Raw genomic sequence first — 15,160 nt, forward strand, 5'->3', positions numbered from 1 at the left:
CGAATGTGTCTGGTATCTGTTAACGAATGTGTCTGGTATCTGTTAACAGAGCAGTAGTGGTATGCCAGTCACCAGTCTCATGCTGTAGCCTACTTGGCTGATGTTCCATCATTCTTACAGGAATGTTTTCTGTCCGTTTCCTTTCATTCAAGTCAGTCATGTACTACTGTATGTTCAGACATGTTGCCCCATAGAAACAGGCTTTGTTTTTGTCCTTCACTCATCTGTTGCGTATTAGCACAGGAATAGGGGGTTTTAGAGGGTTTTTAGAGTCTTAAGTCCATAATTGAGGGTAGAAAGACACTGTCACAGTGTGCGATGTAGCCACTGTGATAAACAAAAATACAACTCCTACCAACAATTGTTAGCTGCATAATATTGGCCACTTTGGTGGTTGGTGTCTTTGGATATCAGATACCAGACAGACACCAGACAGACACCAGACAGACAGACAGGCAGAGGAGAAGGCCCATCTCTGGGAGCGCGTGTCTCTGAACGTCGGCCATTTCCGCTGAGCTGCAATGATAAGAGGATCACCTGGGCTCAAGCCCCAAAGCCATGCGCTACTCCCAGGCATTCAGCCTGGCAGCTGTTGAAGCAAACACTTCAGCTGGTATTTCAAAAGTGACTTCCCTGGAAATGGTTAGGATTTGGGAAAGATAGAGAAAATTGCTCTGAAATAACCGATCATAATTTGATTTATCGGCTGCCAGGAGAGAATGGCGAAAGAGGTTACCTGAGTTGAAGACATGAGAAGGAAATATACGGAGGAGAAATGGGTCTGACAGCTGGGAGAGGCATCAAACAGTAGTCCATTGAAAATATTCACATTTCTTATCGAGAATGTATGAGGAACTCATCCATGAATATAGAACATGTGGCATCTGAATTCAGTATAAAGACTGCTCAAAGACACCTTTTAATGCCTCATCTGACTCTGTGAAAACAGTCCAGACCTAAATAGTGTTTCATGCATGTGGACTGTATTGTTGTTTTGATAAGTGTGTAGAAGTGTAGCTGGCTGTTGTTGTTTTTGCCTTCTAGATGTGGTTGTTTTTCATGTGAGGCAGAGCTCACCCTGACCCTCATCTCTGTCTGATCATCCCAGCCCCAAACAAAACAACACGACAATGACAAAGTAACTCAGACCTCTTTTTTACGACAGTCTCCATCTATTCTGCCCACTCACTGGTGCCACACAGACACAGTCAGTCAGTCACACACTGTTTTCCTGCTTGTGGGAAGTCAGTGTTGTTGTTTCAGCCACAGGCAGAGATTCCATCTAGAGAGCTGCATTCCCGCGGGTGTCCCGTGGGACATGCGGGCCCCTACAGAGCATTGCAGCACGGTTGGCATTTTCCATGCTGTGGGAGGGAGTGGCGGTCAGACAGACCACTTTGGGATGAAAATATGTTTTTGTCCCGCAGATTATTTTTGAAAGGTTGTCTTTTTGTTTTGTATGTGTGTGTGTTATCTGATGTATTAAAGCACCTCCTTGTCACACTATTCTCAAACCCTCATAGGATGATGCTGCTTCAAATTCAGTAGCATACCTCTCTTGTGTTGGGCGTGCGAGATCACATGCACCTATATGTGTGCTGCAACTTACAGTATGTGTGGTCCTAATTAAATAGCCTGTAGACTAGGCTATATGGGAGGAGAAGTACGGCTATGATAGGGTTTAGTTTAGACTCTGACATTGACTGTAAATCAATATTGATAACTCAATATTGCTTGCAGATTGTTGCGCTCCTTAAAGTTATGGAAAAAGGTTAACTGTCAATGAATTGTCAATTCAACTATATTTTGTTCCAACTATATTCTTTTTTCAAACCACGTCTACAATTTGGCTGATGTAGCTGAGTAATACTGATAGCCTAATATAATGGGCCACATGAGCATCTCTGGTATTTTAACCTATTTCTTAGGCTATTTTTGCGCATTTTGATGTTTACTAGCGGTGGGAAAATTGCTGGGACAGGGAATGCAAAGTGAGCTGCTACATACACCTAAAATAACATTTTGGGACCAGTCCTTGCAGGAGCTGGTGGGAGTCAGACAAGAAGTCAGAGTGAGCAGGCGGGCGCAGTATGAAAAGCAGCGGGATTGAGGGGGGGGGGGGATATATATAGGCTGTAGTCTAGATGTAGAACACCAGTGTAACAAGGGGCTGGGAATATAGGCTGTAGTCTTGGTATACACAATCTTTGGCGGGAGAGAGGGCTACACATTATCAACTGTTTAGACAATTATAAGGTTAGTGGAGGGACATTATTTGATCAAGTGACTTATAAACCCCATAAGGTCAGGAAAGGGGGTTTGTAGTACTTAGTGAGCTAGCTGGGATTGTTGTGCTGGTCTGCCTTTGTCAGAGGTCAACGGAAACCACCAGCACCCCCCATCTCTCCAAACAACCTTTTCTTTGTTATTGCTTTGGGTATCCCACCTTACAGCTATGGTTTATTACCGCCATGGTCTGCACTGCTGTGAAGGGAACACCACACACAGAGAGTGAGAGTGAGCATGGTACTGTGGAGTCTGGCAGCCCACACTGTGGCCATAGGGAGAGTCCCCAGAAAGGCTCTCTTGTAACCACACACGCACAGTGACACACAGTATCATGCACTGCCACAACTTGTTGTGCCTGTGGGGGGAGTGACTCAGCTGGAATCCTAGGCAGGGTTGTGACACAGCCCTGCCAGCCGGAGATACCAGAGATAACATCAGAACACCCCATCCTCTCCTCCACTACTCTTTTCCTTCTCCTCCTCCTCTCCTCCTCTCCTCCTCTCCTTCTCCTCCTCCTCTCCTTCTCCTCCTCCTCTCCTTCTCCTCCTCCTCTCCTCCTCTCCTCCTCTCCTCTCATCCTCCTCTCCTCCTCTCCTCCTCCAGGCAAAACCTTCACAGCTTTATTTCCCCCATTTTTTTATGTTCTTTCGTGTGAGCGCGATAAATGAAAGAGAAGAGAAGGGGGAGGCTGAAGTACCTCCCCGCCACCCCATGTTTGTTTTTGTTCCTTATCTCCACTCTTTTTCTTTCCCTACTTCTTTCTTTCTCCTGGAGATTTGCGTATTAAGGAGTTCTGGATGACTTGCGGTGTATTATTCCTCTCGGGGACTTTGAAGGTGCGAGGCAGGCTGCACGTAAGGTCACCACAGGATCCCCCTAATGACTGCAAGCTGTTGGCAGGCAAGGGGGGAGGAGGGGAGGGAAGGGGGGGGGTTACGGAGTATGACTGAGGCTGCCTGCCTGGCCGGGCTTGTTACGTTTCTTCCAGAACCCCATAGAAAAAATACATATTGGGAAATGGAATTCACCAGGCATGTCAACCCTTCCTCGCCCCTCCACGTTCATAATGTCACTGTTTGTTTTTGGTATTGTGGACTGGGCCAATTTGATGACTGAAGTGAACTTTTGGAAGCTCCCCCACCCCACGCCTACACCTTTCCCTCCATGACCCATAGTCTTCCATAATATGCTCTTGTTTTCCCTGTGGTATTATGTCTCTTTGTCTTTTTCCAGTGTCACAGAACTCTTCCTTTCCATTGGTTTATTTACTGAGGCAGGGCACTTTGCTCCTCTCCCAAACATGCACTTTGCAGCCCGTGTTTTTCTCTAGACATCACTACTACTGACTGTTGCTGTGTTTACATCTAACTCTAACTTCTACAAGTTCCACCAGGGAGAAACTTCAAACAGACATACCTTTTGAAGTTTAAAGAAAATGTTGGTACACCAATTTAAAGAGAGAAAAAAATCTGCTAAATAAATATGTCAGGCCAGGTGAGGTTTGTTCAGCGAAAATGAACCACATTTTTTTTGTCACTCTGCTACATTTCTACACAAACACCCATTTAGACTGGCACAGCACACCTTTACAAAACGGTAATAAACTGAGATAGTCAAATCAGCAATACAACAACTTGTTTTTCAAGTCTTTTTTTTGCTTTTCGCTTTTTTTCGCTTTGCTTTTCGTACATTTACATTTACCTACCTTTGCTTTTCGTACATTTACCTTCTCAGATCAGGAGTTCAACCAATTAGCACAGTGTTCTGGTGCTGGGGGGCTGCATCCCTGCATCCCTATCAATGTTGTTCAGTTTATATCAAGCAGTAATGATTGAATCAATGACCTTGGAGGTGTGGAGAGTAGCAGATATATCCTGTTTGTTGCCTTGGGGATTATCTTTTCACACCCGATGAAGCACCTGGATTGAAAAAAAAAAGGCCAGGCTTCCATGGCCATTCCTCTGTGACCCACCTTGTTCGGGGCTAGGCTGCAAATACACAAGGTACAACTAATTGCCTCTTACTCTGTATCCCTTGTAACCTTGAAACTGATCATTCTTGGAAATGTTATGATTGCCGAACACAACTTCCTCGGCTGTTCTACTGTGAACCGGTTCTCAGAACCAATAGACTGCTTTCCGTTTGATTCTCAATGGAAGCTCTGAGCATCACTGAAGTGTCTTTGACTGAACTGTCTTGTGCTCTCAAGTCTTTGGGCATCCAGCCCCATCGTGGCCCATCCAGCCCCATCATGGCCCATTCAGCTCCACCGCGGTCACAGCGTATATTGGCTAATTGCATGTAGAGAGTGCACTGCATCAACAGCTCTTATTTTTAAATATCTGAGGGCAACCGAGTTTGACTTCTGGTCCCCATGCCAAGTCAATTAAGGGGAGAAAAGCAGTGGCGGGGGACCAGGGCCCAGCAGTGGAGCAGCGCTAGAGAGTTCTGGTCAGCAAGCATTAAGTGTTGGTTTCGTACCTGCCTTAAAAAAAAAAGGCTTAATTATCAACGTATGTCTGCCCTGCCACGCAATGTTTACGGCAATAAAACCCAATCCTTAAACGAGCAGCTCATGCCTTCCAAATAGTTTCCTTTAATCCTGGGCTTTAAGGGGGAGAGGAGGTATGGTACAGACCGGGAATGGGGGAGAGTAGGCACCATGTCAGTGCAGGAGTGGAGGATGGAGGGGGTTGTTGAACAAAACAAGCGTCTGGGAGGTGCGAGGATGGGGGAGGATGGGGTTTCTCCACAACTGAGTAAAGGTAGTAACTCTCCAGGGGAAACACGCTACCCGCAGGTTTAGGAGCCTCGGCTGTTTGCTCACGTCGAGTGCCAGGCGCTAGCAAAGTCAAAACCTGCCCTCCTTTCTCTCTGGAACTTTCTCTTTCTTTCTCTCTCCCTCTTTCTCTCTTTCCTGTTCTCGCTTTGTCTCTCCCTCTCTGTCTTTAGTGCTCTCTCTCCCACTCTATCCCTATTCCATGCATACTTTCTCCCTTACCCTTTCTCCCCCTCTCTCTCCCTCTCTCCTGTGTTTGTTGTTATAACAACATGTATCTGGTGTGCAGTGGAGAGTGATCACCAGTGATTCTCATTGGAATAACACAATTAGTTCTGGTTTGTTTTATCTGCTTGCCTGTGTTCATATGAGCCGATGTTATGTGAATATTAATGAGAGAAGGGATCTTTTCCATATCATTACACTCAATGTGTTTAAATACCAAAAACAAAAACCAAGCTTGATTCCAGATGTGGGATTCTCTTTTTCCATGTGGATGAGAATGTAGCTTCTATCATGACACGTATTATATTCCGTTTTTATTTAATGAATTTAATGCATGCAATATGTCAGTGACCTCCTCAATCATGGACACCATGGATACCTCGACCTGTAGATAAGTAGTAGGATGTTACCCAACAGGGTTCGTTGTGTGTGTGTGTGTGGCTGGAGAGTAGTCCTCCCCCAGCCCCAGACACGCTTTCCTCCACTGAGCACAGACTGAGCACAGACTGACACGCACATACCTGGGGCCTGGCGTGATTGTGGCCTGTTTCTGGATCTGAGGGTCAGGGGCTCTGACATGCCTGCTCCTTCATAGGGGCTTTCATGTTGCTGTGGCTGTCCTCCTTTCTCTGGCCCTGGGACTTCAACAGGGCTCCTGGCCCCCACTCGGCCCCTGCCGCCACCCCGTTCCCAGCCACCTTCGGAGAGCCCCAATCAGGGCCAGATGTGGCAGCTGATCCAGCCACCCTGGAGGTCAAGGTCACAGGAAACCATGCCAAATTTACCACCCACCATCTCTCTCAACCAGATAGAGAGATAAACACACAGAGTGAGAGGGAAGAGGGAGGGAGGAAAGGGTATAGGGTTAGGATTATGGGAGAGAGGGATTGGGTGGAATGGAGAGATTGTAGAAAGAGAAGGGGGCTAGACTGACAGCAAGAGGAGGAGACCGAAGGGAGAGAGAGACACAGAGAGACAGAGTGAAAGTGTGAAATAGACAGCAGGAACGCAAGAGAGCACAGAGAGGAGGGGGAAAAGAAGGAAGAATTGGAGCAGGGTGTTTTTTGCCCCATGCCTGGCTCTAAAGAGGCACAGAGGAAACGCTGTTCATGCGATTGACAGCTGTTTCTGAAGTGTGTCCGGCCTGCGCTTGTAAAGTCGTCACATGGAGAGCCCGTTTTCTCAGAAGAGCCTGGCGCTGGCCGCCCAACCCTCGCCCATTAGGAAATCCCTCTCACAAACAACTTGGTTTAATACCCCATTTCAAAGACGGACCTGCGTCATCGTGCCTCAGCCACTGGTGCACTCTCCCTCTGTCAGCCCCAGGGCCCCCAATGTCCACTCTACAAACCCCATGCCCCCAATGGCCCTGGAGGCCTGAGTCCGAGGGCCATTGGGGGCACTGTACTGTACAGTATATACCATCAATGCTTACCATAGCATTGGAGGCCATAGGGGAAAGTCTTGACTATTTAGGGATCTGAGGAATCTTACCCATTTGCTGTACTGTACTGTATCTTCTCTTACTAGCCAATGAACTAGCTAATTGTGTTGGCCCATGACTCAGTGAGGTTATTACCGTAATCAGGGTTCTGTTGTATGTTGCCGTAACAACAAACAATTCCACTTTCAGATAATAGGAAGATGAGACACTGACTGCTGAAGTCTGAAGTCCCATACCGGCCAACAGCCTTCCTAATTGTGCTAGCTATTAGGCCTAATAATTCTTAATGACTCGGTTTATTTGTTACCCCGTTGCTGTTTTATTTGTTGCGGTGGCCAGTGTTTATCTAGCGTCACTGCTCTGGCCCTTCTGTCAAAGCCACTAATAGGACAACGAAGTACAAGCAGCAGACCCAAATCCGTCCAATAAGCCACGGGGGGAAGAATACAGATATACTCTGGTCTGAATCCTCCAGGCACTCGCTGGAGCCACATGTGTAGTTAGTTTCGAGTGACTAGGGATGCATTGTGTGTACCCAAACAGCTGAAGCAGGCCCTTGGAGAAGCAACACAGCAGCAGCTGGTGCTGTTGACGCACCGCCAACAAGCGCCTGTGACGTCAAACGCTACACAGCGGCGGCCAATGATACGCCGGGGCTATTTTGAATGTGCTTGTGGGCACTCACCACTTCTTGGAGAGTTGACACTTCACAACACTCGTAGTACTCCTCTATATGGCGCGATGGGATTGGCTGGCAGCAGTTGGCTTGTTTTGTTTGTCATGCGGCGTTTCCCGCTAGTGGTGTCGACGGCGAGGCATCGGACACTATTACCACTGTTGTTAATAGGCTGTTTAGGACTGTATCAGCCCTTACACTGCCACAGTCCTCCTGATTGTGTTGGAACCCGGAGAAATGGAATACAGACTGAATCCTACAGCAAGCTTTGTTTTTAGATGTTTCATTGTATGTGTTTCTGTGTCTCCCCTCCAGGTGATCCCGTTCCCCATGTCCTGTGACATACGGGAAGACTGTGCCTGCCGAGACCCCAACGCTCCAGAGAAGAGGAAAGACGAGCACGTCCACTCCCTGGGGTGACCCTCCCTCCTCGCCCCCCACCGGATTCCTGAACCCTCGCCCCAAAACTACCCACACCCAGACCGAGGGAGACCAGCCCTCCCCTTTTTCCCTCAAATCCTCCACATGCTGCTTTACAGGAGTACCTCTCCACCCATACTGCACCCCCCTAACATACGCCTGTCTCCTCCTTCTCCACATTGGGAAAGACCTAGATGAACAGACCAGACTAGAGAGGCTATAATGGAAAACCCATTTCTCAAAGAAAGGAACAAACCTGCAAATTCACCAACCACCAAAACTTCTACAGCAAGAGAAAAAAAAGAAAACAAAAATACCGAAAGGTTTTTGAATGAAGGATATGAAAAATTAACAAAAAAAGCTAAACAAACCAAGCCTGGATAGCATGCCTTTTTTCAGTTTTGTGTCAGCTTCTGTGTCCATTTCAAAGACATTGCCGTACAATCTCATTATTTCCTTTTAGACCAAAGGAAAAAAGAAACAGAGTGAGAAACGTTATCCATATCATGTGGAATCTTTTATTTTTTGGGTATGCTGAAGTCATCAATGGTGGCACTGAATGACAGGCAGAAGAGCTATTGCCAAAATAACTTATAGCATGAACACACTTGATGTACCCTCATGTTGTATTACTCCAGAGCTGGTGTGTGTTCCTGGAGCCAGCACAGCACAGGGATCAGGCTGACAGTTTGTGCCCTCTGCCTTCTCTCGGTGGAAATGCATTTTCTTGTTCTTCAGAAATCACAGGTTTAGAATCTTTGCTCTTATACAGATGTGAAATGGGAAAGAATAGGCGTTGATGGGGATATAGGCGGCCATATTGGTAAAGAGATTCTAACCAGAGAGGTCTAACTCAATATATCTAACATATAACAGGAAATTAAGACATATTACAAAGCCACAGGAACAAGTGAATGTGGGAAAGAGGTAGAGTACTTATGAACTTAAAAGCGGTTATATAGGGCTGCAACAAAATAAGCCAGTTGTGTCAGCGTGGCTGCTGCTGGTATGTTTGCTGCTACTTTGCCATATGACCAGCTCTGCAGACTATTACTACCCAGTGAGGTTGGACGGAGTCAGCCCCGTCTGCCGTACCGCTTACCTCCGAACACCTTCCATTAGTGGACACTTGTTTCTGCGTGTACAGTACACTCAACTTTAAACCTAGAATAAAAACTCCTGCAACATTGCAAAGAGTTAGTAGGGAAACAATGCAGTTGAAATATCCTCGAAAAACATAACACCTCACATTTCCATTTCTCTGTCCTTAGTTTCTGCAGTCCAGTAAGTCTTCATAGACAAATAACCTATCGGAGAATACACCGGAAATGTATCCAATCTTACACCAAAAGCAATGTTGACGCAATACAAAATCCAACACATATTACTGAATTTAAAATGACTTCAAGAATGTAATTGATAACACAGTTATAACCTCTTGAATGTAGTCTATGTTTATTCACAACTACACCCTCAAACTGTTTTCAGCAGCATAGCATAGCCTTGATTTCAATAGGCATAGTTCAATAGCACATACACATAAAAACAAATAGGAGGCTTTCCTCATTTTAGTATAGATGGCATCTGGATGTATTCATTGTCAACAAGTAGCCTTTAGTGCAGGAGTAGTAGAAGTACACTATATTCCCAGGACACTATTGTCTTGGCTTCTCTTGAGCCCAATGGCTTGACAGACTGCATGTGTTGAGTAGCCCAGTTTGGCCTTTTCTTACCTCTGCAGCAATTCGTGCTGAAGGTGCCATCTCTGGCACTTTGTCAGTATTGTGACATTTGATCGTGTCCCTTCCATCAACCACACAACCACCTTTACTTCAATAGACGTATGGCTGCTATTCTGTGCTCTGAACTTACTCATCTCCTTTCATAGCCCTTGAACGAAACGCCCATCAACATATGGTGATGAAGGCTGCTTGGCATAAGGTCCACAAGTTGCTGCTTCATGATTCAACCATCGCTGGGCTATCTGGTTTAAAACTCTATACAACCAAGAACTCCATACCCCTCGTAAACTCTCTCATCTGGTATGGACCAATGGAATGGTCCCTCTGACTCATCACCCTAGGCTGCTATAAGGCATTCCAGAATATTCCCGTACACCGTTCTGACCAATCACAGGTCTTCACAGATACAGACTGGTTAGAGAGATAATAGGACAATACCACGTCACATAGGAAAGTAGGGAGAAATTACAACGTCAAATGTACAATGTAACTATAACATTTTCAGTGTAATACTGCTTTTTACGTGAGAAAAAAAAACGTAAAATTGTTCTTGTTTTAATTTTTCTAATTTCTATTTTATTTTTTACAAAATGTTGTCTTAGTTAATCAGTATTTGTATTATTGACCTCAGTTACTGCACTTTTTAGTTGCCATTTAAGAAGAAAAATATATAATTCAAACCGTTTAGAAGCTGCTATTGTCAGAAAGGTGATTTGATAAAGTGTGTGATGTTTTTGGTCATTGGACTCCTACGATATTACTATTAGCTTTCCTGTGGTTAGTGTCTTGTATTCCCACTAGCTTTGCACCTGATATTATCATGCCCAGTAGGAAGCCAGTGACAAATATGATTTGTACATTCATCGTAGGCTTTCTCAGATTTCGTATCCATTATCATATGATAAAGATATTATTGTATCAAGGCTATTTAACCTGGGACTTTTTTGTTAATGTAGGTTCAAATATCAAAAAGTCAGATGTACACATTTTTGAAATATTATACATGATATGTAAGCATTTACGTATTTTGTGTTCCTCCTGGTTAGGGGACAAACATTTTATTTTCGCTCCATGGTTTGTGTAATCCACCATCTTATGTATTTGTTGCAAATTGTGTCATGGTAACCATGGAGCGTCAAGGAGAATGGATAACTAAATGAAGAAACTACCAAAAAAATGAACTCTCGAAAGTTGGAGATCTTTCAGACAATGAAAACCTGAGTAATGCAACTGTCTGGACACTACATTCATCATCAAAAAGCCTACATCAGCCTCGACAATTGTGCATTTAACACTTTATACGGTATATATCCTTGGTAAAATTAACTGTATTATGTTGATATTATCAAATGGTATGTAATAATACTCCCTATACTGCTGCTTTCATTAGAGATATTACCAGTAGGGAGAGATTCAACAGCATTCACTACACAAAGCCAACAGTACTGTGGATCATCATCACCTGCTAACACTCACACAGGATTTCTGAAAAGCCATCCATGGAATTCCCCAAGGGTTATATTGCCATTGGACCCTCCCTTCATCCTCAAACTGGACAAACATTACAGGCTGATGACTAGTCATCTTGTTCATCACCCTTTCGTTCACTCATCTACAGCTCCTCTCTTTGTCTTGTGTCGTCATCCTCATCGATGTTATTAAAAAGTCTGGAGACCAGAAACGGTGACTCTCGGAGAGAGGGATATGAGAGTCTCTACAGAATGTGACTGCCTGTGTGTCAACCTGGACACAACCTGGACACGTTCGTTTTCTGATGTGCTCTCTGTATTGGACAAGGTACTGTTCCAAAGCCATAAAGCCAGGATGTTATGAAATGAAGTTTGAATACGAAAACATCACCTCTACTGTAAGCCACCACAGGATCTCTTCGCTGTACCTCATGCCTGTAATGTTTGCTGCTTCTATATTTTGGTAAATTAGTCATTTTTGCGTCTCATTTTTAGCAATGGTGTAAATAGTAAAACTATTTATTAAGAGTGTTATACTTTTTTAAGTTATATTTAATGTTCATGTAAATTATTTTTTGCATTGCTCTTATAAACAGACATATTGGTTGTGAGTTAAAAACTGTTGTCATTTTATTTCTGTCCCAATGTCGTCGTCAAATAGCTTTGGTCAAGGTTGTTGTCTCATTGGTTGTCTCATTGGGCACTACTCTTGTCCAATGAGGATTTACCACATGTTTATGTAACTGAGTGCAGTGCACAAGTATGTGTGTTTTTTTATTTCTACATTACAAATCCAGAATGTACTGTCATTTTTATTTTGTTAATTCATGAACTTTTCAAATGTAATCCGATGTTTGCTCTGAAGAGAGAACCTATATCATGTTGAAGTGGTTAGATCCATTCTCAATCAACTCTGAGGGCTACCGTGAGGACAGAAAATACACAGCCATTCAGAACAACCAGTGGTAGGCAGGCAGGGAGCTGCAGAGGATGAGGAGCAGGGAGAAGTAATCAGGCAGCCGGTTGTGCCCCAGGTGGGGTGAGGGAGAGGGTGTAGAGCAGGGGATAGAATGGGATGGGTGAAGGTGGGCTGCTTTTCCTGGCGGCCTGGGTATTTGTCCAGGTGTGAAAACTGTGTACACACAGAGCTGCCCCTGGGCCAGCGCTGACTGGCAGCAGGCCGAGGCCGATGAGTCAGACTTTCTCCTGGAGGTGGCGGGTGTTCTCTGAGGGACTCCCCTCCTGACACGCCGCGCCATCCGTCACTGTCACGGTCATGTTGCGGTGGTAAGGTGGGCCGCATGGAAGACCAGGGAGGAGGGAGGATAGGAAGACTACCTAAGATATGAGCCCTAGTGCAGCAGGCTGAGGGACATGCCCTTCCCTTCACTCTCAGACCATAGGAGTATTTGAAATGCATGGCAGAGTCCGCTTCAATGTCTTTCCATAGACAACTTCATATAGTCCATCTTATTGTGGATGGGAGGTGATTCTCTCAAATCCAAACTAGCTACATACCAGCCATGCGTAGCCTGGGTTTTGGTTAAAAACAGTTGGGTTTCGGTGGCGTTACCTTGCTCTGCTAAAAGTGATATCCTTTCAGTCCCTGTGGCATCCCACCATAACCCATGGGAAGCAATGGAGACAGTGGTAGCCTAGAGGTGGCTGGCTGTAGCCCTTGAGTTTGTGGACAGACAGTTGTGGAGAACACACTGATGTGCCATGATGTTCTTATTGTTGTTTTCTAAACTTCACTCATCAAGTACCTTTCACAGGCTCCTGGTTAAAGAATGGTCCACTTGTGTTTGTTTCTCATTCCCACATTCAGTAATAAAAAATGAATGGTCCTTTTTATGTGGGAAAGTATCAAATTGAGTATATACATATTATGTGGATATCTAGTGGTATTATTGCAATGTTTCGTACCCGATTGTTCAGCAAAAATATTTTAAGATGTAAATAATTTTATTCTATGATGATTGTATTTGCAAAACCATGTATTATCTGTTTGGGGTAGCTCTTGGATTTATATCAGAGACAATTTAAGGAAGATACATTGTGCAATGTGTACCATTGAAGTACCACCGGAAAGAAAAGAAATACGCAGTGGCTGCGAATCCAACTTTTCTGGACCTGTCTTCCTGAGCTCTAAAGTTCCCTAAGCTTCTGCGCATGTGCAGGATTTACTACTTCCCACAGTTTCCGCTTTACTCGTAGACAACAGGCTACTCTCATTTAATAAAGTTAAACAAAGCTGAATCAATGTCTGCAAAATCACATAATGATAGTATTCAACAGAACCGAATATAATAGCATAGGATAACATTACACTGTAAGACAAAAAAAACACATTTCTATACCTCTACTTTAGACACACATTTTTGTTGTCTCCAGCCTTTCATATTTCTCACTGTCAATATTTAATGATACGTTTTACTGGAGAAACATCCATACAGTATCTTCAAACCAAACATTCGATCTCAATCCGTTTCATGGGGATGTGCGTTTAGATCTTGAGTTATACAGTGTTGGAAGTAGCCTACAGTGTTGTTTTGAATGATGTACAGTGAGTGACTGTTAGAGCAGATGGAGTTAACACACTGTAGCATAGCCTACCTGTGTATTTTGCCTAGTGGCGTGCGCTGTTTTGTTTTGGACCCATGAGAGAAACATGCGACCATTCACACAATCATCCTAAAATTTCATAAGATATTTAGTGGTTTTGTCTTACAGTCACGTTATAAGCCCACATCCTATTAAATTTAGTTCTGTTCTATAGAATACTCTCATTATGCGATTTTGCAGACAACTTTAATCTAACTTTATTAAACAAGCACCATTCTCCAGAGTAGCCTATGCTCTACGAGTAGAGCAGAGACTGCTGAGTAAATGAGAGAATCCCGTACATGCGCAGAAGCTTCAGGACCTTTAGAGCTCGGAAAGAAAGGTCAAGAAAAGTCGGATCCGCAGCCATTCTGGGAAAAAAATACAATACCCATAATGCTTCACAACACTTGTCATCAGCAGTTATTCATTCATAAAGGCTCTACACAAACACTGTTGTCAATTGTCTATAAAACAGTCTTATATGAAATCAAACTTAATTTATTTGTTGTCAAGATGAATAAAGCATCATGTGGTCAGTTTGTGGGTCTCGGAGCAGTCAGTTGAAAATAAATTACCAAAATGTTCCTTCTTTTTAGAGTGTGAAAACAAACAAAACAAGAGCAAAGCATTCATTTGAAGAGAATATTTAACATGTTACAACACATTCTTATTATCAGACTTGAATGATTCTAACAGTGAACACCATTCCCCTTGAACTCACCCTCAGACTGACTGGCACCAACCAAAAAACAACTTACATATCCTTACTCCTTCCTCTACACCACAGATGTTTGCTTACTCTTTCCTCCCTTGCCTTAGAGTTTGAACTGAAAACACTGTAAAGGTACCCATCAGCACCCCTCGCTCTCTCTCTCTCACCTTCCCTCGCTTGCAGCACCCACTCTGTTAGGTCCATTCACAGTACACCGTTTTTCAGGCACATATAACACAACAGACTTTTGTTTCAGCAGATGTTTCCTCATATTCTTTGCTTTTTTCACTGTTGCTATTATATTTCCGGTGCTCTGGAACATGGCAAGCAGGGTTCTAATGATGTGTACTATATTTTCATAAGGATGGATCCTCATTCATGATGAGTATCATGTCCATTTCCCTGTCATGTATTATGTAGAAATAAAACACTGGTTAAGTGGATGTAAGCCAAGGAAGTGTTGTCAATTCTTTGTCCTTTAAAATAGAATGCCCCATTTTTACATATAACCTGACTTTTTTGCTTAACATGGCTCATGATAACTTTGGGCTCTATTTAATCTGTAAAGCTGAAGCGTTACAGATTCCAGGATAGAAATGTAAAGGTCATTTCTGATTGAGCTGACATATTCAGCTTTTACCGCGAACGCAGTCTCCACTAAAGCAGGAGCATTGCCTTTACATTTCAATCACGCTGTAAAGCTGAACTTCCGCGATGCGGATTGAATAGAGCCCTTTGTCCAATAGTACAGATGACTTTACATAGCCAATTCCCTGTAGATAATACTACAAACCCTG

The 15,160-nt window shown here is 43.9% G+C and overlaps 1 protein-coding gene across 1 annotated transcript in view; it reads left to right on the forward strand.

The window, feature by feature from the left end:
• LOC139408644 (pappalysin-1-like) overlaps window positions 1-8,147 on the forward strand; it is a 115,346-nt gene extending 107,199 nt beyond the window's left edge. The window contains exon 22 of the mRNA XM_071152796.1: window positions 7,729-8,147. Within this exon, the coding sequence (XP_071008897.1) occupies window positions 7,729-7,833 (105 nt within the window). The 3' untranslated portion in view covers window positions 7,834-8,147. The remainder of the gene's footprint in view (window positions 1-7,728) is intronic.
• The last annotated feature ends 7,013 nt before the right edge of the window (window positions 8,148-15,160 follow it).

The sequence above is a fragment of the Oncorhynchus clarkii genome, chromosome 5 (genome assembly GCF_045791955.1).
Source record: "Oncorhynchus clarkii lewisi isolate Uvic-CL-2024 chromosome 5, UVic_Ocla_1.0, whole genome shotgun sequence".
Classification (NCBI taxonomy): Eukaryota; Metazoa; Chordata; class Actinopteri; order Salmoniformes; family Salmonidae; genus Oncorhynchus; species Oncorhynchus clarkii.